Source organism: Cajanus cajan, chromosome 3, assembly GCF_000230855.2.
Source record: "Cajanus cajan strain Asha chromosome 3, NIPB_CcT2T_4, whole genome shotgun sequence".
In the NCBI taxonomy this organism is placed as follows: Eukaryota; Viridiplantae; Streptophyta; class Magnoliopsida; order Fabales; family Fabaceae; genus Cajanus; species Cajanus cajan.
Window position 1 is genome coordinate 9,101,614 of NC_138519.1, and position 25,736 is coordinate 9,127,349.

Consider the following 25,736-nt stretch of genomic DNA (forward strand, 5'->3'; position numbering starts at 1 on the left):
TATAGATTTAATTCAACTATTGTACATTAAGGAAGAGTTTTAGAAGTTAAGTAGAAGTTATTTAAGACATAACACTTATTAGAGATTAAAATCAAGATACATAAGTGATAGATTAATTAATCACGAAGTCTTAGAACTAATTAATTAATAATCTAGCTATTTGCATTAAAGTAAGCACTAAATCAATGCAAAGAGGTTAACTAGTAACATGATGGAAACTCCAAGGAGAGATTAGATTGATGTAGTTCCTCCTCCGCAAGCTTCTTGAATGAATGTTTCTTTTCTTGGTCTCCTTCTAGCTTCTTCAATGGCTTCCTAAGGTGTTAATTAGAAGTCATCTTCAAACATACATGGAAGAGTAAAACCTCCTTTGGTGATGTCAAACTTACGTGAGTGATAAGTCCCTCCAATTCTCACCACACTCAAGAGAGGATAAAAGAAAAGGATCAAGTTTCAAGGAGAGAAACAAGCTTTGAGAGAGAGAATTATAGAAAATTCATCCAATTCATGTATAAACTCAGTAAGTTTCATCCATTACAAGGAAAACCTATATATAGGAGTTGGTTGGCTTGTGGTGCAAGTTAGACTAACTATAGTAAAGTATAATCATGATTACCTATCTTGTACTTAAGCTAACCAACCCTAGTTAACTCTCTAGAAACTTATGGAGTGAGCTAAGTTAATCCTAGTATAAAATTAACCTAGGTTAGCTTAAGTTAACTCTAACTACCTATTACCTAATCTAATCATGACAACTAACTAACTAATGATTACTTTTAACAAGTTTATTGAGATGTCACTATCAAAGTCATATGATTTATTTAACAACTTAGATGGTTAATTTGGCCAGGTATGGACATTCAAACCACTTGCCTAAGCAAGTGGACGTCCAAACTTATGGGCCTACAAAAAAGTTTGGGTCATCCAAGCCCAAATAAGTCTATGGCTTAAGCTAGTTACACCTCCCCTAAACTACTAATTACACCCTTAAAGAAAAATTATAAAAGGAAAAAATTCATATACTACTTGACCCAAAATACAAGGTAGAAAAATATCCTATACAATATATACAATGGGAGACTAGGAAACTAGGAGAATGCATATTCTATGCTCATGAATCACATCATCCTCTCTAGTAACTTCCTTTACCTCCTAATCATAGTCGACCTTGGTCCTATGGTCTTCAAGGACGACCCTCAATCATAACACTTATTAAAGACCAATTAGTATAAATAAGAATTAACTTAATTATAAAAATAAACTTGAACTAATATCAAATTTGATTTATTTAACAGTCTAGATACAGAGTCAAAATTAGATTGGAAAGTCAATAAGAGTCAAATGAGTGGATTTAGTAAACTCATTAATGCTATGCTAGTAAATTTTAAGAACTAAATTAAGTAAGCTTAAAAGAGATTAATATTTATGGGACTTAATAATACTTAAATTAAGTTAATTAAATATTTGATTAAACTAATTATGGATTTAACTCATTAAAGATTAATTTTAAAGCTAAGTTACACTATAATCAATGTCTAAAACTAGACTAAACCTAACCTTAATTAAGAAATTTAATTGTGTGAGTGTGTTGCCTTGGGTATAAATAGATAATGAAGCCCTTCCACCCTCATTTCTAGTGCATCCATCAGCCCTAAGAGAGAGAAGCTCTCACTTCCTCTCATCTCTCCCAAAATCCTTAACCTTTTCTCTAAAACCTAGATCACTTAAAGATCTTTTTTCTTATTATAGTTCAAGTATGCTGATGAGGAGCTTGTGGGCTTCAAGAAGACATTATTTTTGTAGCATTTGGAGAACTTTGATCCTTACTCTAAAAGGTATAAAAGAGTTTTCTTTTATCTCTTGTATGTCTTGAGTGGTTGAGAAATTATTCTCAATATATTGTTATTGTAATTTAAATTTGTAGAAATTTTCATGGCTTCTTCTTGGTGAAGTGAGACCATATTCATGTGCAATCATGCCTCTAGAATCATTAAAAAAAGGTTTTGGAATTTTTTTGAGCATGTTTACTTATTTTAATGGGTGATTTATTTGTTTTGTCGACCCTGGTGCTATTTTTATTCTATTAAATATGATACTAGGAGAAAATGGTGTAATAGAAATCTTCTGCATATCACTTTTTATGTCTTAAAATTTTTGTAAAAATTTATAAGCCCTAAAAGTATTTAATTTTGATTTTCTATTGGAATTTCATAAATATCTTGTTAAGTTTTTATTTATGAAATATAATTCATGCATGAAATAAATACCGGAAAAAATATATGACTCATGAAGACATATTAGAAATACCATGGAATTTTCTTAAATTATTATAATTTGATATAATTTATGAATTTATGATGTAAGCTTTATTTTCTACCAACGATGATAAATAATTGTAAAAATAGTATTTTTAGTTCATCATAAATAATGAGAAAAATCATGTGTACACAATGATGTTGGATAAGACCTTTGTTAAATATCTCAAAAAAAAATATCAATTCCTATTTTACAAAAATAGTCCACTAGAGATATTTAATTCAAAAATAATACTTAAGAGTTGAATTTTGGTTATCTCAAAAATAGTCCTCTAGACAATTTGTTTAAGTATCCTTGAAAAGTTTTATATGTTTTAAAGTTGATTTAGTGTGTCTAATAATTTTTATGCATATAAATCTGTATGTGTAAAATTATGAAATTTAATTGGCTTAATTACCTTCGGAACATTATTTGATTATTTGGAGCACATGATTGATTTATTATAACCTAGAGGAAGACCTATAGATGTTATTATGATTTGTTCAATTTTCATGATTTAATTCCATTTAATTAGCAAGTTTGAACCTTGATTTGTTATTGATTGAATTAGAGACTAGGAGGAATGTGATCCTTAGACAATTTGTGTGTTGGGAACTTGAAAGTGTGTTAATGAGTGACATAAATAATTTGTGTTTAGGACTCCATAAAATACTTATATGTTAGCATTAAAACTAATGGAACTATGATATAAAACTTATGAATTTATAGAAATTTAATGAAAGAAAATTGTAAGTAGTTAAAGTTGTGAGGGTGAGGACTTCATAAAAAGTAATACGAAATTCTAAGTTAAATGGTTGGAAGGGTGCTTCATGATGGAGACTTGCAATGAATTGTTGATATGCATTAGTATAAATATTTGATTGATTGTCATGAATGATTATGCATTATCGTGGATGTGATGTTAAGAGAAAAGAATAGAAAATTTCATTCACCTTTATTCAAAAAGTACAATGGACAATGTAGTTTGTTCGTACTGCACTTGACGTGTTATTATGGAAAAGAAAGAAGCGACTATGCAAGCATATTCATGTACAAACCCCAATGGGAGAGATAAGAATTATGGGTGGGGCTAAGAGGCATGTATGTTATAGTCACATATTGAAGTTATATAATTTGATTTATTGATTTTGGGAGACGAAGTTGTGGGTTTTTACTCGTGTTTGCATGACCTCTAGTTGTGCGTATGTACCTTTGGAGAATACAATTTTGTGCGGGTTTTGAAAGAATATCATGTGTGACGATGTCCTTGAAAGAAGGATGTGGATGACCATAGAAGGTACCCGAGGTATGCTCGATCGATGGCTTCGAGTCCTTGGGAATAGTAAGGCACCAGGTTGTGGAGGCTCAACATAGTTGGAGAATTCACGTATGTCGACTTAGCAAATCCCAACAAATGTGAGACATATCATGATTGGTGAGAGTGTCTACACCAAGTACAAGGGTAGAATATGTGCTCCCTAACATCATCCATAAAGAAACTTATAAGACCACTAGGTTTCAGTGGTGTGGTGAGCCCAATTGACGAGGTTTCTGCTATATACATTAGGATGTGCACTAGTACTTTTAAGTGACAATGCTAAAAAACCATAATGTGGTGTTATACAAGATTGTTGTGAAACTTTCAAGTTCTTTTTATGTGTAACATTGTCATGAATAGAATAAACTCGCTCAATAAATTTATTTTTCAGAGGGTGATGAATTGTAATCGACTAACTTTTTAAGGTATTTAACAGTTTGACGATGATACAAGCTGGAGGGCTATTATTGATGAAGAAATTAATAAAGACCCTTCAAAGAGATCAACTTAGGTGTTTAGAGATTGAGATATAACATTATTGGGTATATTGTACGAAGGTGACTACTTTCAACCTTGAGTTCTTTATTATTTATTTATTTGATATGGTTGTATAGGACCTCAATATTTTACATTTATTAGTCATTGTTGTATTCTGTGGAATACTTATGTTCTTTATGTTAGTTTGTATATATGTAATGATAAGATTTGATGGTCTTTATTCAACCGCATGTTGTATTTTATGACTTCAATGTATTTATTGTTATTGATGTATGAGACATTTTATACTTGTTATTATTGAGCAATGTATAACTTGTAAATTGATTAATAATAATTTTTAATTAATGTAAATTAATCCCATTATAAGTAAGAATATAAGATGCATATAAAATAAAAGAGAGAATTATTTGTATGCAAACAAAAATAAATGAAGAAGGTTCTAATTAAATATAAGGCTTTCAAGTTTTATGAAAAAAAAGTCTTTTTACAAATTTCTTAATTAAATATAAATTGAATTTATTGATGATGTGTAATGAAAGTATATATGTACATTGTCACAAGTATCCATCATCAAAATCAATAACTAAATTTTGTCAAAAATTACGAGAGTATATAAAGTGAATATTCTCTTCCTAATTATGGGAGTATATATTCTCTTTGGTGTTATCATAATGTTGCCATTTTTTTTTTTATGTTGTCATAACATTAATTAACTTTGCTCTTGATAAAAGTTATTGTTACATATATATTTAATGATATCTCAAAATGTTTCGCTCGCCTTATTTAATTGCGAGACACAATTTTTGCAAGCCAATGTAGTAAAACTAAAGAAGAAACAATGAAACATGACAAGTTTTTAATTGCAATATATGTATTTAATTTTTTTTGGGTCTTTTGTATTCGGTATTGTTCCATTCATCCCAAATCCTTAATCATTTTAACCTTTTTTTTTCTTCCAAAAACAATTGATATTTTAGGATTTCACAGTTTAATTAATATTTTTTTCCTCAATTTTACCTGTACTTAATAAACATTTTTTTCCTTCAATTGTTCCCTTAATAATGTTTTTAAATATTGATATAAGTAAAAAAAATAACAAAAATAAATAAATTATGTGTATTATGAGTATAAGTAAAAAAAAAATCTCATATTTATTAATCTCAAATGAAAGTAAATTTCACTGTATTTAATATTTTCATCTCTAAAATACCATTTATTTATTTGAGATTGTATTTTTAATATCTCTTTTTATTCTTGATATCAAGTTTTAAAGAATGATAATTTAGAAAAAAAGTTATTTTTTTTGGAAGAGGTTGAAAATTAAATAATGTAAACAACCTTTCTTTTTTTGAAGCAATGTAAACAACCTTTCTTAATTAGCATGAATTGGTTTTTTTTTTCTTGTCACAGATTTAGAACCATGTGGAGTATTGTCTAAAAAAAAAGGGAGAAAAATGTTAATAACATACCCTCTAACATATTTTTTTTTAACAAATTCTCTCATTAGTTAAAATTTATTAAAAATCACAAAATCAAGAATGAGATTCATTAAATAAAATATAAGATCTACAAAATTTTGGAATTTTTAATAAAAATTATTATTTTTTTAAAAAATGTATTAAATAATATGTTGTTAACATTTCTCTTTAAAGAAGTTTAATATAATAAATTGAAGAAGTGAAATGTGTATCAATTACTCAAATGAAGTGAATTTGATGAAGAATGTCAATCGCGTATAAAATAATTGGTAAATATATTTTCACAATGAATTTCAAAGGAATTTAAAATTTTCTTTTACTTCTTAAATGATATAAAATAATAATTTTTTTTATACAATCAATTGAAAACGTTTCAACCTAATATTTTCTAAAGAAAAATAAAGTTAGACACATACATATCATAAAAATAATTCAATTAAGAAAATGTAATTTTATTAGAACAAATGATCAATTAGGATGTGTTTTTAATAGTAACAAACAAACATTTTTGAAGTATGAAAGATCAAATTTTTTAAAATTGGTAGGTAATTTTTTAAGAATAATGTTACATGTATAACTTTTTATTTATTTATTTATTAAATTTATATAATAACTTGTACATTATTTTTATGTCTATATTTTTTCACCACTTCATTTACTACAGAAAAAAATTTATTAATAATAAAAAGATACAAAGAAAAATAAAAATAACGTTGCTTACTTTTTTTATTGTACATACAACCTTCATGGATATTTTTAATGCGTTTAAGATTGTATAGTATAGTTAAACTGGTTTGTTTTGGATCCGCGTTGAAAGACTCTACTCGTAAAGTAAACAAACACTAAACAGAGTGAACAAACAAACGCACGCTCTGTATCAGAAGATCGCAACGCAACGCAACACTCTCTCTGCGCCGCCATGGACGATCCCCCCTTGCAGAAGATCGCGATTTCCGGCCCCACATTAGCCTCCCTCATGGAGCGCTTCTCCTCCGCCCCCTCCGCCGTCGACGGCCTCCTCTACGGCCACGTCACCCACCTCCCCCCAACCCTCTCCGACGACTCTTCCTCCTCCTCCTCCTCCTCCACCCCCACCCTCCTCGCCACCGTCACCGGCTTCCTCTCCTCCCCCTCCTTCCACGACTCCTCCGGCACGGTCCTCCCCGCCTCCCTCCGCCCCCATCAGCAGCACTCCTCCCTCCTCGGGTGGTTCTCCGGGCGGCGCCGCTCCCCCCTCCGCCCCTCCATGCGCGAGTTCTCGGTGACCTCCTCCCTCTCCTCTCTCTCCCAATTCTCCTCCCAAATCCAAAACCCACACTCCCCCAACCCACCCTCCCTCTTCCCCCCTTGCATCTTCCTCCTCCTCGCTTCCCCTCCCTCCGAGCACGTGCCCTCGCACGTGCACACTCACGAGTACCGCGCCTTCCAGTTCCGCCCCGCGGCCCAGCGCTTCGAGCCCAGGTCCCTCGACGTCGTCAACATTGGGCCCGCCTTCCGCGGCCACTACGGGGCCTTCAGCCCCAATTCGCGCCTCCCGCCGCTCGATTGCGCGCTCCGGGGCTCCCCGATGAGCGACGGCGGCGAGGACGAGCGGCTGGGCCGGATGAAGCGGGCCGCGAAGGACCAGAGGGAGCTCGACGAGTGTGCGCGAGGGTTCGACGTGGGGAGGCTCGGCAGAATGATGGGGTCTGATGCTAGAAGTTACACCGAGGGTTTGGAGGAGTTGTATCAGGAAATGCTTGTTAAACTCGTGGATTTGACCTCCTTGGTGGAGAGGAGTTCTGCCAAGGTTCTTGAGCAGGTGACATTGTTACTCGAGTAATGATTTTTTCTTTTTTTTGCAATCCGAGATTGTTGTTTTGCTGTTACTTTTAAAGGCAATTATCGTAAAGGTTAACGAATTTACCATACACGGAAATTTGTAATCGGATGACAGGGCTGTTTAGGCTTAAAAATATCCTTGGTATGCTTGTAAGATAGTAGTAGTTGTTGTTAACGTTGAGCAATAATATGTATCATATAACATGATGATTGCGGTCAGAATGTAGTAGTAGTATTTGTTGTTGCTAATGTTGAATGAAATGGTTGTGTATAAGATAACGTGATGGTCAATATATCAGAGTGTAGTGGTTGTTTAAATGTGGGGAATGGGGATGGTAATTGAGTAGAAGTTCTATTGATTTTATTTTCGAATGTGTTGTTGTCAACGGGTTTGTTTTGAATTGGGAGGTTGATGTGGGTTAAGTGCAGCTGATGCGGTTTGCAGTCATGGGGTGATGGGATATCTGAGATGTTGTGGCTGTGTTTTATCATTTATGATACTGTCTGCAATTTTAAGTGTTGACAGAAGTTGTTGTAGTTTTGGAGTCTAGTATGTTTATTGGGTTTGCAGTGTGTTGGACTGTTGGGCCTAGTAAATTTACCCGCAAATGAAATAATTGGTCAATTTTGTTGATAAGAGATCATAATGACTGGCAGAAGCATTGTTGGCATAGTAATAATGTGATGATACTTGCACAAAAGCTTTGAATGTCTAGGTAGTTACAAGAAATGGCTTGCAGTTACCGAAAGCTTTGGATTAAGGGGATTCATCAGATAATTCTGACTCTGCAGTTTGTTTCAAATCTGTAATCAGTTGTGAGGATTCTAGACAGTTATACATTAGGGGTCTGATTGGGTAAACTTTTCCAAAAGTACTTCTAGGGGAGTAAAATAGGAAGGAAAATGAAATAAGCTTCTCAATTACCTAAAATTAGCTTATGCATAACAGCATAAGCTAATCTGTAGAAGTTCTCTCCTATTAATTTCTCTAAAATCTTATTTTTAACTCATGCATAAGTTAATTTTAGCTTATGAAGAAGCTTATTTTGATTTTTTCCTTCCTACTTTTCTAACCTAGAAGTGCTTCTAGATAAGCTTATCCAAATAAGCCCCAGGTCTATAAATGGCATTTAGGATTATTAACTTGGGGTTGCTTGGAGGAACACCTAAATTCCTACCCCAAACCCTGCCATCCCTTTTATATTTCCTGCTATTTACTTTCATGTCATATGCAATTTATTTTCTGTCCATTTATTTAACTTGCACATATACAGTTCTTTCTTACATGTCATGTGCTTTACATTCCTGGTAATGATTTATTTAATTCCTTACCTTTAGGGATGTTTGTTATATGGAAATTTTTTTCATGTCCAAAAATCATGATTGATGAGAATTACAAATTCTAGGAATCATTTAAAATTTGTTTGATTAGTTATAAATTTGTTACTTGGGAATCAAAGAGTTTTTACTGTATTAAATAAGTTAAATAAACGTAACATGATATTTTTACAGCATGAAAAGTTTCTTATTAACTTGGAATGTTAGTTGCCCACCTTCCCTTGGGAAAATTTTTGTGGAAAACCTATGTAAAATAACTTTTCTACGAAACAATGTTTCCAAAAAAATGGTATTTTTTTAAAATAACAAACCAACATGGGAAACTAGCATTCCCACCTCCAGATTCTTGGTAAAGTAAAAACTTTCTAGCAAACAATGTTTCTTGTATTTATCTTTCCTTTCAGTTTTCAATCACATTTCTTGCCTTCTATTTAAATTTATTGTTTGTTCTTTTGGTTGATGCTTTTGACCTTCTTTCTTTCTTTCTTTTTTCAAATTTTTGTTGGTTTTTATTTTTTTTTTAAGTTCAATAATCTATATATTTCTTTAAGCTTTACACTTTATTTTTGACCTCAAGTTTTCCATACTTCTTCTATCATACCCTTTATTTTCACTTATAAGTTTTCTGCCAATTTCATTCTCTCCTACCAGTTTGTTTGCCTTTTATTTCACATTCTTTTCAAAGTATTTGTTTTGGTTACTTTTAATTAGTTTCTATTTCTTTTATCTCTTGATATTTTTTTCCTCTCCACATTATTTTTCTAGTCAAATTACTTTTCTTTCCATGTTAACTATTAATAGATTGCTTGTATGCACTTTTTTATCAGGTCATTTTCGTCAATTGTATTTCCTTTTCTGTTATGTTCAATTTTATCCCTTTTCATCAATTTAGTTGTCTTTTGTCAGTTATTTATACTTTTCTACCATTTTAATCTTGTCATTTTGTCTTTCTTGTCAGTTTCTTTTCCTGATAGTTTAAGTTAACCGTTCTATTTCCTAGTTCCTACACGTTAGCTTTACATCATTATATGTTTGCCAATTTGACATGCAAAGGTCAATCATTCTTTACATTTAAGCGTCATCTTAATGAATTATATATTTACCAGATTACAGCATAGCCTGAAAACCTGGATGGAGTAAAAAGGATTTTAGATTAGGGATTTTAGTTTGTTTGCTTTCTTTAACTGTTTTGAGGGTTGATAAATAATGATTTTGATTGTTTTGTGTGCCTGTCTGCTTGATAGAAAATTATAGAACCTTGTGCAGTTGCTAACTTGTTTTTGAATTTTCTTTAACAATTTTGAACAGGAAAGTCATAATAGGAAGTTGAAACACAAAATTTTGAGATCTGCTGCCTCAGAATAATTATCTTTATCATCGCTGGTGATCCCTTCTTTTTTGTTCAGGTACGTCTTATTTTCAAATTTTGTGTTTAGTTGTAAAAATAGAGCAGAAAAAATTATATTGTCCAAGTGGTTTACATCTTTTATTCTTTTACATAACTATTTACGTTGTTTGGACTTAAACTCATCAAGCGACTAGACTTGTAAGGGAGACAGGAGGACTTATAATTATAATCATCAATGTATTCTATGTAGCACCAACAAGCTTTTTGACTCTGATACTCTTTTGATGCTGTATCATAATACATGGGTGCTGCTCAACCAGTGTTCATTTAAAAAATTAAGGGCCTGTTTACTTTCAAAATAATGTTTTGTTTTCCTTTTTTTCTTTTCATTTTTAATTACAAAAATCTCACTTTGTTTTATTTAGTTTTATGTTTGTAAAGATTTGGGCAATAAATAAGGAAAATAATAGAAAAATATTTTCATTATTTCTCTTACAAATCTTCAGAAACAGAGAACAAATGAAACCAGGTGATACAGTTATAATTGATAGCAAAAAGTGAATATTTTCTCAAACTAAACAGACTTTCAAAATTTACTAGCTCCGGACTCAACTAGCATCAAAATAAGCCATGCATCTTAAAAGTACATGGATGTTATAAAAAACTTGCAAAGATTTGCTTGTGAAAGAAAGAATTAACTTTTATAAAGTAACTAGTTAAAATATAGAAAAAATGATAATAAAAGGAGATTTTTTTTTTTCTTTCAGTTTTTTGTTATACATGTATTCGTTGGAGGCAAGTCTTTTTTGTAAAGAAACAAAGTGCTTACAAGTTACAACATTAAAATAATGGCTCTTAGATTTCTGTTTTTGTAGGGCTATTGCCATAGAAAAAAATGTAAAGCTTAGCAAGTTACAACAACTAAGCCTTTTCCCACTAGGTGGACAAAGAGTAGCAAATTATTTTGAGAAAAGGTAAATATTTAAATCATGATTCTCAGTTTAGGATGCATTGTCGAATCCTAATTCGAGAATCTGGATTTTCCTAATTCTAAAAAACCATTGTCGTCAATTCAAAGCTCATGTATTTTCACACACATGGAAACATCAAATATGTGTATGGTACTATGTCTTGATGTCTTATATTTTGGACCATCCATATATCTGTATGCTGTTCATGCTTCATGGGTGTTGGTGGTGATTTGTGTTGCAGATTTATGAAAGATCATGTCCCAAATTCTTGATAAAACTTAAGTTACAACCTTCTATTTGGAGACTTTTTCCTTGCAACTTCTTGCGTTCCTTTGTGAAAGAAATCTGTTTAATTCTTTAACAGTAGATGTGCACTAACGCAGGTTTAAACTTAGTACAGGGGTACTTTTCTTTCATTATTATCTCTCTCCTCCCTTTTTGATTTTACTATCAATAGATATGAGAACACTTACCTGATAATACATGATATTGGTAAAACACGAGTTATTTATTTATTTATTGGAAACAAAAAATAATGCTTTTGACATTGAGAATAATTCAGTGTTTTACTTTGGCATCTGAGTGTCAAGTTTTAGAGGTCTTTTTCTAGTGATCTCCAGAACAACATGAAACAAGGGGGTAATTTTATTGCATAGCTCACCAGGCTTGTATGAAAAGTTGATGATAAATTCTAAAGAGCATGGCTATTGAATAATGTATGTTAGCATCGAGGATTTCCATAATGAGCATAAAATCATGTCTTACGATAACCTTTTCTCATATGATGGCATATGGGTTAGATTGTTTATGTCAAGTAGCTTCATGTACTTACTAATGTCATGGCTGAGTGTCAAGTTTTAGAGGTCTTTTTCTAGTGATCTCCAGAACAACATGAAACAAGGGGGTAATTTTATTGCATAGCTCACCAGGCTTGTATGAAAAGTTGATGATAAATTCTAAAGAGCATGGCTATCGTATAATGTATGTTAGCATCGAGGATTTCCATAATGAGCATAAAATCATGTCCTACAATAACCTTTTCTCATATGATTGTATATGGGTTAGATTGTTTATGTCAAGTAGCTTCATGTACTTACTAATGTCATGGCTAGAGAAAATAAATGTAAAACATCTATGCACACTTAGCCTTATGGCATATGGTCAATCATCGATGTTAACAAGCTTTATGTGTGACACAGCAGAGAAGATTAGCAACGGACATTTTCAGCGTTCTGTGCCTGATCTGAATCATCAACAGTTTCTTCTGAGAACGCTGATCTGAATCATCAACAGTTTCTTCTGGTGGTCACTTGCAGAATGAGTTTGCCTGTTTGGACCTTTTGGTGGGCCTGTGATGTATGCAGTCCAGCTATTGTAGATGATGTATTTTATTTTTTTGATGACTCTTCAAGCTGAAGAAGGTAGTAATTGTGCAGAGTAGTTGAATGATGTGGTCCTTTTCAATACAAGACCGATCTGATGTTTTTTTCTCTCCACCCTGTGGCATATATTTGCTCCATGTAATTATATGCCAACTCTATTCTTATTGTATTTTCAGCTTTAGTTGTTGCTATGTCGTTTTCACAAGGTCATCTTTACAAGGGAGAAATGAAATCAGCATGAGTTGCGGTATCGTTAACTGGTTCCACTCCAAAGGTATAAGATGTTTCTGAAATGCCTACCTTTGAAAACCATCTTTACGGGCAGAAATTCTGTTTGGGGCTTGCTAAGTTATTGGTTAATAATTTCGATAAGTTAGTGGGCTGGTAATTTTTTCCCCAGAAAAATGTTTGCTACGTTAATTAGTCTATATCAATTGTTAAGAAATAATTGACTCTATTAATAATTATGTAAGGTGTAGGGTCTTAATTATAGAAGAAAATTTTTCCATTTCAAAAGAATGTGAAGTTTTTACATTAATTTTCTACCAGCATGGTCTTTTGAGCGCTTCTAATGTAATCATATGTTTTATCTGAACATGTATATAAGAAAAAATAAAAAATAAATTTCACACATTAAAAAAATTGGTTGAATAAGTAAAAATAGTTTTTTTTATTAAATGTAATTAATTTTTACGATTTTATATAAGATATATATCATATTTCCTAACATACCCTTAATTAGATTTATTGTAGGTACAATTCTCATAATTATCTAAAAAAATATTTTTAAATTAAGATTATGAGAATTTGTTTATGTTTTAGCTTAAAAAATTTAAGTATTTTATACTTTTATATTAATTCAGAGATACTAAGATAGTATCAAAGAAGTATCATCGCTAGCGATGTTAGAAGCTTGACGTGGAGGAAGGAACTTTCAGAGTTGCTGTACAAAGCATGTTAATAACCATTTCTATGTTAGGGTAAAGAATTAATCGCAAAAAGTTAAATTACACATTTTTTAAGTTAAAGAATGAAATTAAATCATTTAAAAATAATGAAATTCAATTGAATAGAGAGATGAAAAATATAATTTATTATGCATTTAATGATTGAGCCACAATTCTAACATAGATCAATGGGCATTTAATGATTGAACTACAATTGCATATTTTGCAGAATTTGGAGATTAAAATTGAGAAATTAAAAATTAAGGAGTAAAATTATGAATTTGACATAATAAAAAAAAAGTGTAATTTAACTTTTAATATGATATTAGATAATTGTATAGAAACCTTTATACTATTATTTATTTTTTCCGATTAAAATTGGCAAAATAATTTTTAGTGCTTCCCAAACAATATTGTTTTTTTTACTGGAAAATATTAATTAATACTTATATATACTTGAACTGTAAAATAATTTGGTTGATTTTGTTACTGTTTTGGTCGGACATTGCTTACTAAAATATGTTGAATTTCTAACAATTGGTTTTTATATTGATATATAATTTGATCAAGTGACCCAACTTATATAAGTTTATTCATGTTTTTGAATAGTTAAATGCAAATTGCTTCAACTGATTCCGACCGAAAGGCATTTTTAATGCATGAATAATAATTAATAACCACAAATTCAGTATCTTCTAGAAAGCAGCTTCAGCCATCTTTTCAGAGATGTACCTCTTCGGAGCAGATGTTTATCATTGCATTCAGCCCTATAGATGAAAGACAAGTATCAATGTAATGTAAATCTCTTGAACAATGCTGAGTTTACACAATTTCATAGGATAAGAATTTTGCAAGTTCTAAAAACTTGAATTTTCAGCTTACTGTCATGTTGCCAGCAGGAATCATTTCTAGCTGCTTATTCATGTCCAACAACCTCTTTTAATCATAGAAATGCCAAAACTTAGTCATGAGATCAAGAGAGAAGAACCCTGATTAAAAAAGCTAAAAATAAAGGAAACATATATGTAATGTAATATGTATTAGAGAATCAAAGTGGTGTAACATGCTGCAGCCACAAATCTCCCATTAGTAACATTATCCCCAGAATGTGTTTGTTTTGGACCAATTGGATTGTTCCAAAATGCTCAGAAAGAAGCCATGAATATATGTTAATACTACTAAAAAAGCACTAGCGGCCAAAATAAAATGCAAGTCAATTAGATGATTCAACATATAACAGTAAAATGTTACTTGTCAATATATGCTGATAAGGTTTTTTAAAAGGATTTATTTCTTTTACAATCAAAAAGTAAAAAAACCAAATTGTATTGTTTACATAAAAAGGTATTTTAAAAACTGAAATAGTAATTAGGTTTGATGAATTGGTGCGTTATTTTTTTAAATAATAAAATAAAACTAAAACAAAACAATTTACTTATGTCTTTAATATCTTACAATTTAGTAATTTATAACATCACATAAAATATTTGAGAATTGGTTACGATCATTATGTTTTTATTTTGTTTTTGTTTGTTTATTTGTTTTTTTTTATTTAACTTTTTAATTATCTTTAGATTATTAATGTAAATGTCAGCTATGAAATTATATTTCATAATTAATTTTTTACATGACAATTATAATTCTTCAATACTTTTGAGTTAATCTCTGAATTTATTTATGTAAACTTTTTTTTAACATATTATTTTTTTAATAAAATAAACAATTTCCTACATTTTATGATGTGTTTGTCTACTTAATTAATTTATGAATTAAATGTCTAACTAATAAAATACTTTTAATGAGGATTGTTATATCCTTCAAAACAAATTCCGAAACAGCCTCCAAAAGATTAAAATATTAACATCTCTCAATAAATTTATTATAAAATAATTATTTAATTTAATATTTTATTATTTAAATTAATTTTTTAATAATTCAGAACAACTTTCGGAACATTCATTCGGACGATCCAACATTTTTCATTTTTAACTTATTTCTAAAGAGTGCATTAATCATGACTTTGTTTATAATTTTAGAAGGAAAAAAACTAATTTTTTTTTCTTAAAACACTAGTTTAAAACTCGTTCAGATTTTAAAATTAGTCCAGTTCTTAAAATTAGTTCAAAAATTATTTGATTTTGAAATCGATTCTAAATTATTTGTTTATATAAGTGATTTAGTTCTGAAATAGTTTATTACTGTGGTTTAAATGGTTTATAAGTTAGTTTAGTTCAATAAAATGGTGCAGTATTGTTTGGTGTAGTTTTTCTAAAAAGCTGAATCATGCACACTCCTAAGTTTCTTTAAGATTAAATATGTTTTAAATTTTTGATTTTTTTTAGTCCATAAACAAATTCCGTTTAGTTTTAGTCCTTGAATTTTTTTTCATGAACAAAAAAATTTGGAGTCGAGTGTCAAAATGTCAATGGGTAAAAAAGTTCAAAAGACTAAAAATAAAAATCGATAAATGTTTAAAAACTAAAATTAGTAAAAAAGATTTGTTTTAGATCTAAAAACAAAATTTGACAAAAAGTTTATAGACCAAAAACATATATAATCTTTTTCTTTAAAATTACCATTATGTTACTTTGACTAAGGTCACCTTCCTTGCTAATAATTGGCTGCATATTAGAAGTTCCATGATAGTTTAGAGTATGCTTGCATAATAGTATGAGTTTGTTTGGATACAAACTAAAAACATTTTTTAGAACTTTTCCATTGAAAATAAAAAATATTTTTTAATAGAAAAATTAAAAAAAAAACTTCTAAATTTGTATCTAAAAAAAACTCTATATCTGTGAATTGTAGCATATAGCTTGTATTTAAGCACATAGCAGGACCAAAACAAATTATCAAAACTCATGTTGATACTTTGAATGTTGTAAACAACTCAATTTTGTTAGAATACAAACAAATCCTATATTGATTAAAAAATAATAATAACTTATAAAATACACTCATACTCCAATGTCAGAGAGGTTTTTTGGATGATGACTAAAAGTAAAACCATGAAAGTTGAGACTCAAAATAGATAATATCTCATCATTGTGGAGTTGTGTGTGAAATAACCTTATAAAAATAATCCTATCAGTAATATCAAAACAGTAGAGACTTTTTGAGTAATGACCAAAAGTAAAATTGTGAGGACTTAGGTCCAAAACGAACAATATCTTATCATTGTGAAGTATACTTGTGTAATAACCTTATAAAAATAATCCTCATAAAATCAAATTCTTATTACATGTAACAATTCACTTTAATCCAAATCAAAATCTTCATCCTATTCCACAGGGATGAAATACAAAGGATAATGTAAAGCACAACCCAACTCCGTTTATTATTGAAATATTTACTCACAGCAATTCCATTTGTTGAACAAAATTGTGATATGCCGAGGCGTGTATTGGGCTGACCCCAAACCCTTTTAACTCCCGCCGCCACTTTGGAAGTAAAGCTTCTAAAGACCTTCTTGTACCTTTTTTATTGAATGATTTGAATCTATCGCTAAACACTGATATACAACCCCATAATACAACCCCGATTTTAAACTTTGGCAGACTTTTGGCTTTGCTATTTAGATAGCAAGAACATCTTTGGTCATACACCACAAACAAATGCTTTGATGCAGACTGCAGTCTATTTGGCAGAAAAGTGTATATTTCAATACTGTCCTTGTTATCTTCATTCTCATCGTCACTGATAGTGATCTTAAGCTTCAATGTTTCGTCCGGTAGATAAATGTCCTCCGTGTGAATGATGAAGCAGAAAATGAAGGCCAATGGTGGAGAAGGAACAGAAGAGAGATCAATAATTATATAATCCTCCTCTGTTGTTGTCTTATACTCCAACCAATCTGGAATACTGGTTCCTGGATACACGTACACTGCTTGATAAAGAACATAGTTGTTGTCATAATCGCCATAATTTTCAATGTGATCATTTTTTAAGAAAGGTAAATGTTGGTATGCAAATTTCATCAAGTTGATTTGTGCGTTTAACCCAATAGCCATGAGAGATTGTTCATCCAATTCCATGCAATTGTTTAACAGAAAACTTTTCCTGTTTTCCTTCAACTGTTCAACTGCTGAAGGGAACAATACAGTCTTCAGTGATCTGCAATTACAAGCATACATAATATCAAGGGATGTGGGAAGCTCTGGTAGAATCTGAAGCTCTGAACAACTACGTGCGTCGAGATATTTCAATCTTGTAAGATTCTTGATGCTTGAAGGCAAGCTCTCAATGGCAATACCTTCGATAACTAGGATTTCAAGCTTGCTTTGACGTCCAAAAGATGTGGGCAATGCATTGATGCAAGTCCCTGCTAAATCTAGAGAAATCAAATTCTCTGATCTCACTGAGAATTCACGTAGGCTTTCGCAGAAGCGAAGCTGGAGATCTCTGAGAGAGCTTAAATGGGTATGGCTTGAAAGTCTGGTAAGGGAAGTACATGTTACTATTTGCAATTTCTGAAGCTTGTCGAGAGAGAAAATGGATTCATGCACACTAGTCAGCTGAGAACAATAACTGATTTCCAATTCTTCAAGATTTTTAGCCTTTGAAAAGTCTGGCAGCTCTTGCAGGAAATTGCAATTACGGAGTTTAACTTCTTTTAAATTCACCAGATTCTGCAACAAAATAAAACTAGTGAAGACATTACACACTTTGCATTATTTGAATTAAGAGAATGTAAAATAGGAGGATGCTTAAATATACTTTCACTCCATTCCAAATTTTTTCTACTCTGCTACATGCCAAGTCTAATATAACAAGTTTCTCAGCAGAAAATTGCTCTGGCAAGGATTTCAAAGGATAACAATGCCAACGAAGATATCTTAGTTCATTTGGCAATGACTCAAGTCCATGTGGAAGAAGATCCAAGTACGCATCAGAGTTTTCATTAGGATAAATAACGTAGGAATCGGCATGAAAATCTAAAAATTGTAGTTTGCTCATCTTAGCAAAAACGAAAGGGCTCAATTTCAGATTCTTCAATGTTGATAGCTTTGTGGTTATGCTTCGAATGGCCTCAGTCCCCTGCCATCAAAGTAGAAAAATATGTTTAAACATAATTTAAAGCCACATTTCTCACAAAAATAAAAAATATCATAAAAAAGATATTTTATTTTATTAGGATTTTACCTTGTTATTTTTCAAGACATAACAAATGTCATCAGGAGCCCATAATCGACTGCAATGTCCATGGTCATTCCTAGATTCATGACGAGCAATCTCCCATGCCATTTCTTGTATAATGTTATGGATAGATATAACATTATGAACAGAAATATCAATATGATCTTTTAACAAAATATGCAGTGAATATTCAGTTGCGTAAATTCTATCATTGATAGATATAAGAGCTTTATCTTTGAGTGCTTCTAACACAATGGCCACTGAATTATCACTTTCTTGATCTTTCAATAATCTTTTTACAAACTGCACTTCCAAGTTTACTTCAGTAAAGAAACATGCAAGATCTAAAAGAATCTTTTGTTCTTCACGATCTAGATCATCATAACTCAATCTCATTACATCATGAACCTTTTTACATGGAATTCTTCTAAGTTTGTCCAGCTGACTTTCCCATATAGTCTTATCTTTCCCACGAAGAAGATGAGCCAAAACTTTCAGAACTAATGGGACGCCTTTGGCATAATCGACCACCTTCTCTGCTAGCACATAATACTCCTTTTCAAGATGATTTTGGTTAAAGGCTTTCAACTTGAAAAGATCAAGTGCATCATTTCTGTTCAATACCTTAACCTTGTATATACCATCAACATTGTTAGAGATTAACACTTGCTTATCCCTAGTTGTTACAATGACTCTACTGCCTAATCCAAACTGATCAGGACTTCCAATTATTTTTTCTAGTTGATCTGAATCATTCAAATCATCAAGAACAATAAGAACCTTCTTACGACTAATCCTTCTCTCAATATAATTGGTCAATCCATTTGGTGTGTTAATTTTCACATCTTCTGCTAATAGTTTAGAGAAAAGCTTTTCCTTTAAAGAAATTATTCCATGTCTTTCTGATTCTTCTCTTACATTTGGCAAAAAGAAACAATCTTCGTATTTAGAGCATATTTTGTTGTAAACTTCTGCTGCAATGGTAGTTTTACCAATACCACCCATACCCCAAATTCCAATAACTCGGACATCTTTTGACTCTTGACATAACAATTCTATATCTGCAATTGTTTTGTCAATTCCAATAAGCCCTTTGGAGTTAACTGGGTGCTTTCCCATCCTTATCAACTGAAGATCAACAGTTTTGACAATTTCTTCAAGCAGGTCGGCTTCATCCCTATATAACAAAAAGAGAGACAGTGTATAAAATTATACGGCATTACTATCAGCTCACTTGGTTGAATGTTTGTTGTGGGGTTTCAATACCATGATCAAATACCCGTTCCCTTTTACCTTACTCCTTTCTTAGAAGTCCCTAATAAGGTCAAATACCAAAAGAAATGGGCAATGTTGAATGTATGAAGGGGTGTTTGAAAAATGCAACATTTCTATGTATAATTTGAAAATTGAATTACATATTAATTGTAATACTCAAGTATAATACGGGCCAATGAAGCATGGTTTCCTAAATCTAAATCCTTGTTGTGGGATTGATTAGTATTTGCAAAAGCACTAATTAATAAGAATACGAATATGGTTGAATAAATTTCTGCATAAATACTTAGAAGAGAAGTAAATAAAGAAGAAAAATGAAATTAATTTTTCTATAAGTTAAAATTAACTTATACATAGACTAAAAAAATGTTTTTGGATAGTCAAATATGAGAGCTTCTAGTAACTAACTAGTGAATAAATTAATTTTATTTTATGGAGAAGTTATTTCATTTTTTCTTTCTATTTTCTTTCCCTATATATAAATGCTTTTGAATAAGTTTATCCAAACATGAATAAAAACAATTCATAAATTAAAAGCTGTGTCTTTTTTCAAATTAAGCTACCAAGATTTAGATCGAGCAGCATTATTCTTTTGAGAATATTCATATAGCAATATGACAAACATACAGTTAGAAAATAATTCGTTTTTATTACAAAAAACTTACCGGAAATCTGATGCCCTGATTCCTGATAAATTGGCAGATTTTTTCAAAGCCAGCCTCCAGATTTCCAACCTTGTCGAATCAGAATATTTTTCTAATTCAACAAGTGCATTTTCATAACTCCCCTTTTGATGCCGTACATCTGTGGGATCTACATGGTAGAAAACAGGTATCACAGCTTGTCCAAAAATCTCTCTGCACTCAACTATTTTTACTAGTTCTTCCAAACACCAACGTGAAGAAGCATAGTCTTTTGAGAAAATTACAAGCGAAATGGATGATCCTTCAATTGCTTGAAGAAGTGATGGTGATATTTCATCTCCTCTTTCAAGCTTGTAATCTACAAAGGCATGTATTTGCTTTCTAGGAAAAGCCTCAACCAAATGGCCAAGAAAACCTTGGCGGATGTCCTTGCCCCTAAAGCTAACAAAAACATCATAGACTGTGGACTGTGGTCGTGGTTGCTCTTGTGTTGCAATTATTGAATTTGTGGAAAATTGTGAGCATATACGGTAGCAATTGCGGGCACGTTGTGGTTGTGAAGACCTTCCAAACCACAATCTTGCAGCTGCAATTGCAGTTGCAGCTTGCAATTTAAAACCATGCATCATATTTTATTTGAGGAACAGTATCTGATGTTGGTTTTGCCACTGCATCCTCCAATTTACGAATAACCAAGAAATTAAAAACTTCAGAGTTCAGAGTATTTTATTCAAGATGTTCCGGAAGAAGAATATGCACTGGGTCTTGTCTTTACAGTTTACACCCTTGAAAAACAAAATAAAGGAGCCATAAATCAAAGAGCTTTAAAATCAAAACTTTATATATCTACAAACATTACAAATTAGCAGTTATCCAAAAGAGTGAAAGGAGGAGAATATCATTCGAAAATACCAGCTCTGTTTGGAATAGAAAACTTTCAAATTATGGCTTTTTATTTACCCAATCTGTAAATGGGGATCAAAAATCAATTTATATAACTTTTACAAACAAGTAATTTGCCTACTTGATAAGATATTTCGCCATTATTGTCCATTTTTTTTCAACTGACCGATGGATATATATCACTGTAAAGCAAGCAATTACTGACCTCGATTGATTTTACTCAATTGATGGTTTGTCTGGCAAGGGATCAGAATCAGATTCAACTCTTGCTCGTGTATGTTAGCACCATCTTACTAAATCTGCAGTTTACTACATAATGATAGAAGAAAGAAACAATTTCTCATCTGACCCTGTTCGGATTTGAAGATGGAAAAGAAGGAGTGGAAAATGAAAGATTTGAAGGGAAAGCGAGTGGAAAGTGAGGTTGCTTGGATTAAGGGAAAGTGAGTAGAAAGTGTAGAGAAAGTTTGTGAAAGTTTGTGAGTGAATTGATTGATGTGATAGATAAAAATAATTTTTTTAATTGATAATTGTGTAAGATTACTATTTTACCCTTAGATTAAAAAAAATTATAATTATTATAATTAAAATATAAATATATAAATTTTAACTAAAAAAATAAATATAAAATATTAATTTAAAAATAATTTTATTTAAATATTTGCTTTAAATTTAATGATAAATAAAAATTAAAAATTTAATAGATGAATATATAATTTATACTTTTACCCTTGAATTAAAAATGAGTATAATATTATTTATTGTAAATAATAATAATTATAATAAAATTATATTAATAAGTATAATTTATTAAAAAAATAATAAATAATAATAAGAATAATAATAAATATTAGAAAAATAATAAATAATAATAATACTAATTATAATAAATAATAATAATATTAATAATAATGAAAATAAATTATAATTAATCCATTGTTATTATATTAAAAATTAATGTGTTATTTATATTGTTTATAAATTTTATAATTTTAAAAAATGATAGTTATGAATTAGATATATTTAATAATTATGATTATGATTTGACGTTTATTTAAATTTATTATCAAAACATTCAACCCCTGGATAGTTCTTTAGATCCCTCTCTGTTAGTGGTTAATTTATTTTGAGAGAAAAGTAGAGCATAAAGTATGCACCGAAAAGAAAAAGGCAACCCTGGATAGTTTTATTTTTATGGGCGTGCAACAGCGACGATGAGATTGATGACGGTCGTCAGCATAATCGATTATCAAGCCACATAATCGATTATGTGGCTTACATAATCGATTATGTACTCAATATAATTGATTATGCAAACTATATAATCGATTATGTAGCTTACATAATCGATTATGTTCTCAGCATAATCAATTATGCAAGCTCATAATTGATTATGTGACATGCATAATCGATTATGCTTCGTTTCTCTGCTGCATGGCACAGTCTTTGCATGTATGGAGTAGGGGTATTATAGAATTTTCTCAAATATTACGTGGCTTTTATCTCTTTTCTTCGCAAAGATACGAAGACGTTCAACGCCCCTTTTTTCTCTTTTCTTCGCTTTTCTTTCCTCGTAAATCAGTAGAAACAAATGTAAAATTTTCTCGCCTTTCGTTCGTCGTAAACAGTAAATCAGCAGAAATAAACACTACCTAAGTCTAAAAGTGTGAACTCATGTTATTAAAAAAGTAATTGTGAACTCACCTCACACATTCACACTGTCCCACTGACCATGCATAATACTTGTATATCCGGACTTAATTCTTTTTTTCCCGCTAAAATAAAAGTGTTTTGATATTTGTACCTGCATTTTTGTTTTGTTGTTTTTTTTTTTGCTTCTAAAATATAAAATTATTATTTCTAGTATCTTTAAGGATTTATGTTTTGAAAAATTTTAATTTTTTTTACAGAGAAAAGTATTGTGTATTTGTCAAGACTATTAAATAATATAAATAAGTATTGCCATATTCTACCAGACTATTATTTTTTAAGAGTTTATAAAAGATATATTAATATTCAATAGAAACTTTTTATTATGAATATTATAATTTTCTGTATATCAAATGTTCCTTTAAAAATATTATAATTTAATATGGTTTAAAGACTATTAGTAGTGATTTTGATTAAAAAAAAGAATTTTTTAATAATTTGTAATTTTATATCTTTGTGTTATAATATTGAAGTAGAAAGATAAATTTATGTTTTGAGTTTTTAAAATTTGCCAATTACTATAAAAAAATTATATTTGTCAATTTAAATTAATGATAAAAAAATATTAGTGATCAAGATTTTTAGCACACTTTTAACAAGAGGGTCAACTTGTTTCATCCTATTTTTAGCAAGTTATTGGCGAGGTGAGTCAAAATAGATCAAATTGATCTATTTTATTTTAATTAATATAATAATATAATTCAAAAAATAAAAGTTTTTTCTTTATCCAAATCAAAACCTCATCATCATTTTTTTTATAATCTTTTTCTGACTTTAAATGTTTGCTAAAATCTAGTAAAACCTATTTTTTATAATATAAATCCATTAAAATCTAAATTATAAATCTTGATTTTGAAATTTTTTAGAAAAAGAATCTTATAAGTTACTAATTGTTATATTGGACCGTGGATAAATAAATTAATTAAGTTTTTATTTACTAAGCTCTTATGTAATAAGAACTTATGTTATAATTAAGTGTTTAATATTCATAAATTGTTACATTTAGATATACATATTGACAAATATTTATATCATTTTATAATATTTGAATGTATTATTATTTAAGTACTTATAATATATTGACTCATTTTAAAAATTAAAAAATTACAAATTAAACCTTGACTAGAAGTAAACTAAAAATTTAAAAATTAACTAGATAATTTTTAAAAATGACATTATATTCCACAATAATATTAAAAATAAAAAATTAATAGTCACAATTCATGTCATTTTAGTTTATAAAAATATAAAATTAATAATCAAATATGAAAAATTAGTTATATATATAACCATGATAAAAATTATGAATCATATGAAAATTTTAATAATTAAAAATCAATTTTATATATTCTTTAAATTCATGATTAAAAAAATTATTAGACGGAGAAACAAAAACTTCTAAAGAGAGTAATGAAAAAGAATATAAAACTAGTTTTTAATTGAAGAAATGAAAAAAATTAAAGAGGAACAAAAAAATTGAGGGAAAGACAAAAAAATAATAAAGAGGAACAACAATTTCTGGAGGAAGAAAAGAATAAAAAATTAGCTTTTAATGAAAGAATAAAAAGTTAAATTATTTATGTTGGTGACAGGATTTGAATATGAACATTTTTTTTTGTAAAAAATAAAGATACTAGAAGATAATAATATTTATAGAAAAAAATTAAAATTAGACTAATCTATTTATCACTTTTATGGTATAAAAGAAAATAAATTATGTGTCATTCAAAAATGTTTTTTTAACTCATGTTTATATACTTTAAAATATCTATTTATCCTTATTCTGACGAGAAACAAATCTTTATTCTTTTATATATTACAAGTATTAAAATATTTTTTATCCTTTTGATGTATTAGAGAATAACATCAAGACAAATAATAAAAATTCTATACTAAATATATTATCATATATTTCATCATTAAGAATTGTTTATGTCTATTATACCATCATCTTAAACATATGATCTTTGTAAGTTATTTTTTTCAAAAATATGAATTTGTTAATATTAAAAACTAATTATAATTTGAAGGTTCCTAAATTGTCTTTTGATCCAACATTCCTAATAAATTTTCATATAAATTAAATAATAAATTACATCAAACAAGTTATCCAAATAAATTCAAAATATTTTATAAATATTTTAAAATATTTTCATAAATACTTATAAAATAAGATAAATATAATTAAATTATTTATAAACTTTTCAAATAGAAGTTGAATGATTAATTGATCATTCTTTTTCACCTCTATATAAAACACATGTATCTATCTAATGCGACATTTTCTGCGGTGTGTCGGATGCCATCAAGTTCACCAAGTTAGTGTAATAAACTTGCCCCTTGCATTTTCTATGTCACCATTCGAGATTAGGTTAACAATTAGCTAAGTATATATCTTTTTTCAAATTTGATATACAAAGGATCTATCTTATCTAATAAATCATTTTAATCATTAGTTGCGAAGCTGAGATGGATGCGTTGTTAAGAAGATAACTACAATTAGCCTAAAACAATTAAAGTAGATAATTGATCAATCAAAAGGAAATTATACCTACGAGACATTTAATATGAGAAGTAGGTTCAATATTTGTCGGTACAAATAACATTGACAAATACTCCTAAAATTGTTTAATCTTATTTACAGATTAGCCAAATCACAGTGTTGGCAAGTT

At 29.8% G+C, this 25,736-nt stretch overlaps 2 protein-coding genes across 14 annotated transcripts; one reads left to right on the forward strand and one right to left on the reverse strand.

Annotated features, from left to right (window-relative positions):
• The first annotated feature begins 6,377 nt into the window (after window positions 1-6,377).
• On the forward strand, window positions 6,378-12,706 carry LOC109818160 (BRISC complex subunit Abro1-like protein). Of its 11 annotated transcripts, XR_014432128.1 has the most exons (5): window positions 6,381-7,390; window positions 10,057-10,154; window positions 10,972-11,070; window positions 11,309-11,469; window positions 12,267-12,706. XR_014432128.1 is itself a non-coding variant. In XM_083070340.1 (3 exons), exons 1-2 carry the CDS (start codon window positions 6,509-6,511, stop codon window positions 10,111-10,113), a joined length of 939 nt encoding a protein of 312 aa, XP_082926466.1. In that variant the 5' UTR covers window positions 6,382-6,508; the 3' UTR covers window positions 10,114-10,154; window positions 12,267-12,706. The 11 variants fall into 11 exon arrangements, 2 of the variants coding, with proteins under 2 accessions (XP_082926466.1, XP_082926467.1); XR_014432133.1 differs by lacking the exon at window positions 11,309-11,469 and having other exon boundaries at window positions 6,378-7,407; XR_014432132.1 differs by lacking the exon at window positions 10,972-11,070 and having other exon boundaries at window positions 6,378-7,407.
• Window positions 12,707-16,510: 3,804 nt separating this feature from the next.
• On the reverse strand, window positions 16,511-21,899 carry LOC109818162 (disease resistance-like protein DSC1). Of its 3 annotated transcripts, none has more exons than XM_020383566.3 (5): window positions 21,560-21,899; window positions 20,473-21,236; window positions 18,539-19,709; window positions 18,113-18,433; window positions 16,511-18,024 (listed from the first exon to the last, which is right to left on the reverse strand). In XM_020383566.3, exons 2-5 carry the CDS (start codon window positions 21,078-21,080, stop codon window positions 16,750-16,752), a joined length of 3,375 nt encoding a protein of 1,124 aa, XP_020239155.1. In that variant the 5' UTR covers window positions 21,081-21,236; window positions 21,560-21,899; the 3' UTR covers window positions 16,511-16,749. The 3 variants fall into 3 exon arrangements, with proteins under 3 accessions (XP_020239155.1, XP_082926468.1, XP_020239156.1); XM_083070342.1 differs by having other exon boundaries at window positions 16,518-18,024; window positions 20,473-20,620; window positions 21,560-21,895; XM_020383567.2 differs by lacking the exon at window positions 21,560-21,899 and having other exon boundaries at window positions 16,518-18,024; window positions 20,473-20,620; window positions 20,736-20,859.
• Window positions 21,900-25,736: the final 3,837 nt, after the last annotated feature.

Excerpts from the sequence above, each read along its gene's own strand:
- LOC109818162 (XM_020383566.3), bottom strand. The coding sequence starts at position 21,080 with ATGATGCATGGTTTTAAATTGCAAGCTGCAACTGCAATTGCAGCTGCA. Across the intron at positions 19,710-20,472 it reads ATCAGGGCATCAGATTTCCG|GGATGAAGCCGACCTGCTTG; the intron begins GTAAGTTTTTTG and ends TTTGTTATATAG. Across the intron at positions 18,025-18,112 it reads AAATTTGGAATGGAGTGAAA|AATCTGGTGAATTTAAAAGA; the intron begins GTATATTTAAGC and ends ATTTTGTTGCAG.
- LOC109818160 (XM_083070340.1), top strand. The coding sequence starts at position 6,509 with ATGGACGATCCCCCCTTGCAGAAGATCGCGATTTCCGGCCCCACATTA. Across the intron at positions 7,391-10,056 it reads CTGCCAAGGTTCTTGAGCAG|GAAAGTCATAATAGGAAGTT; the intron begins GTGACATTGTTA and ends AATTTTGAACAG.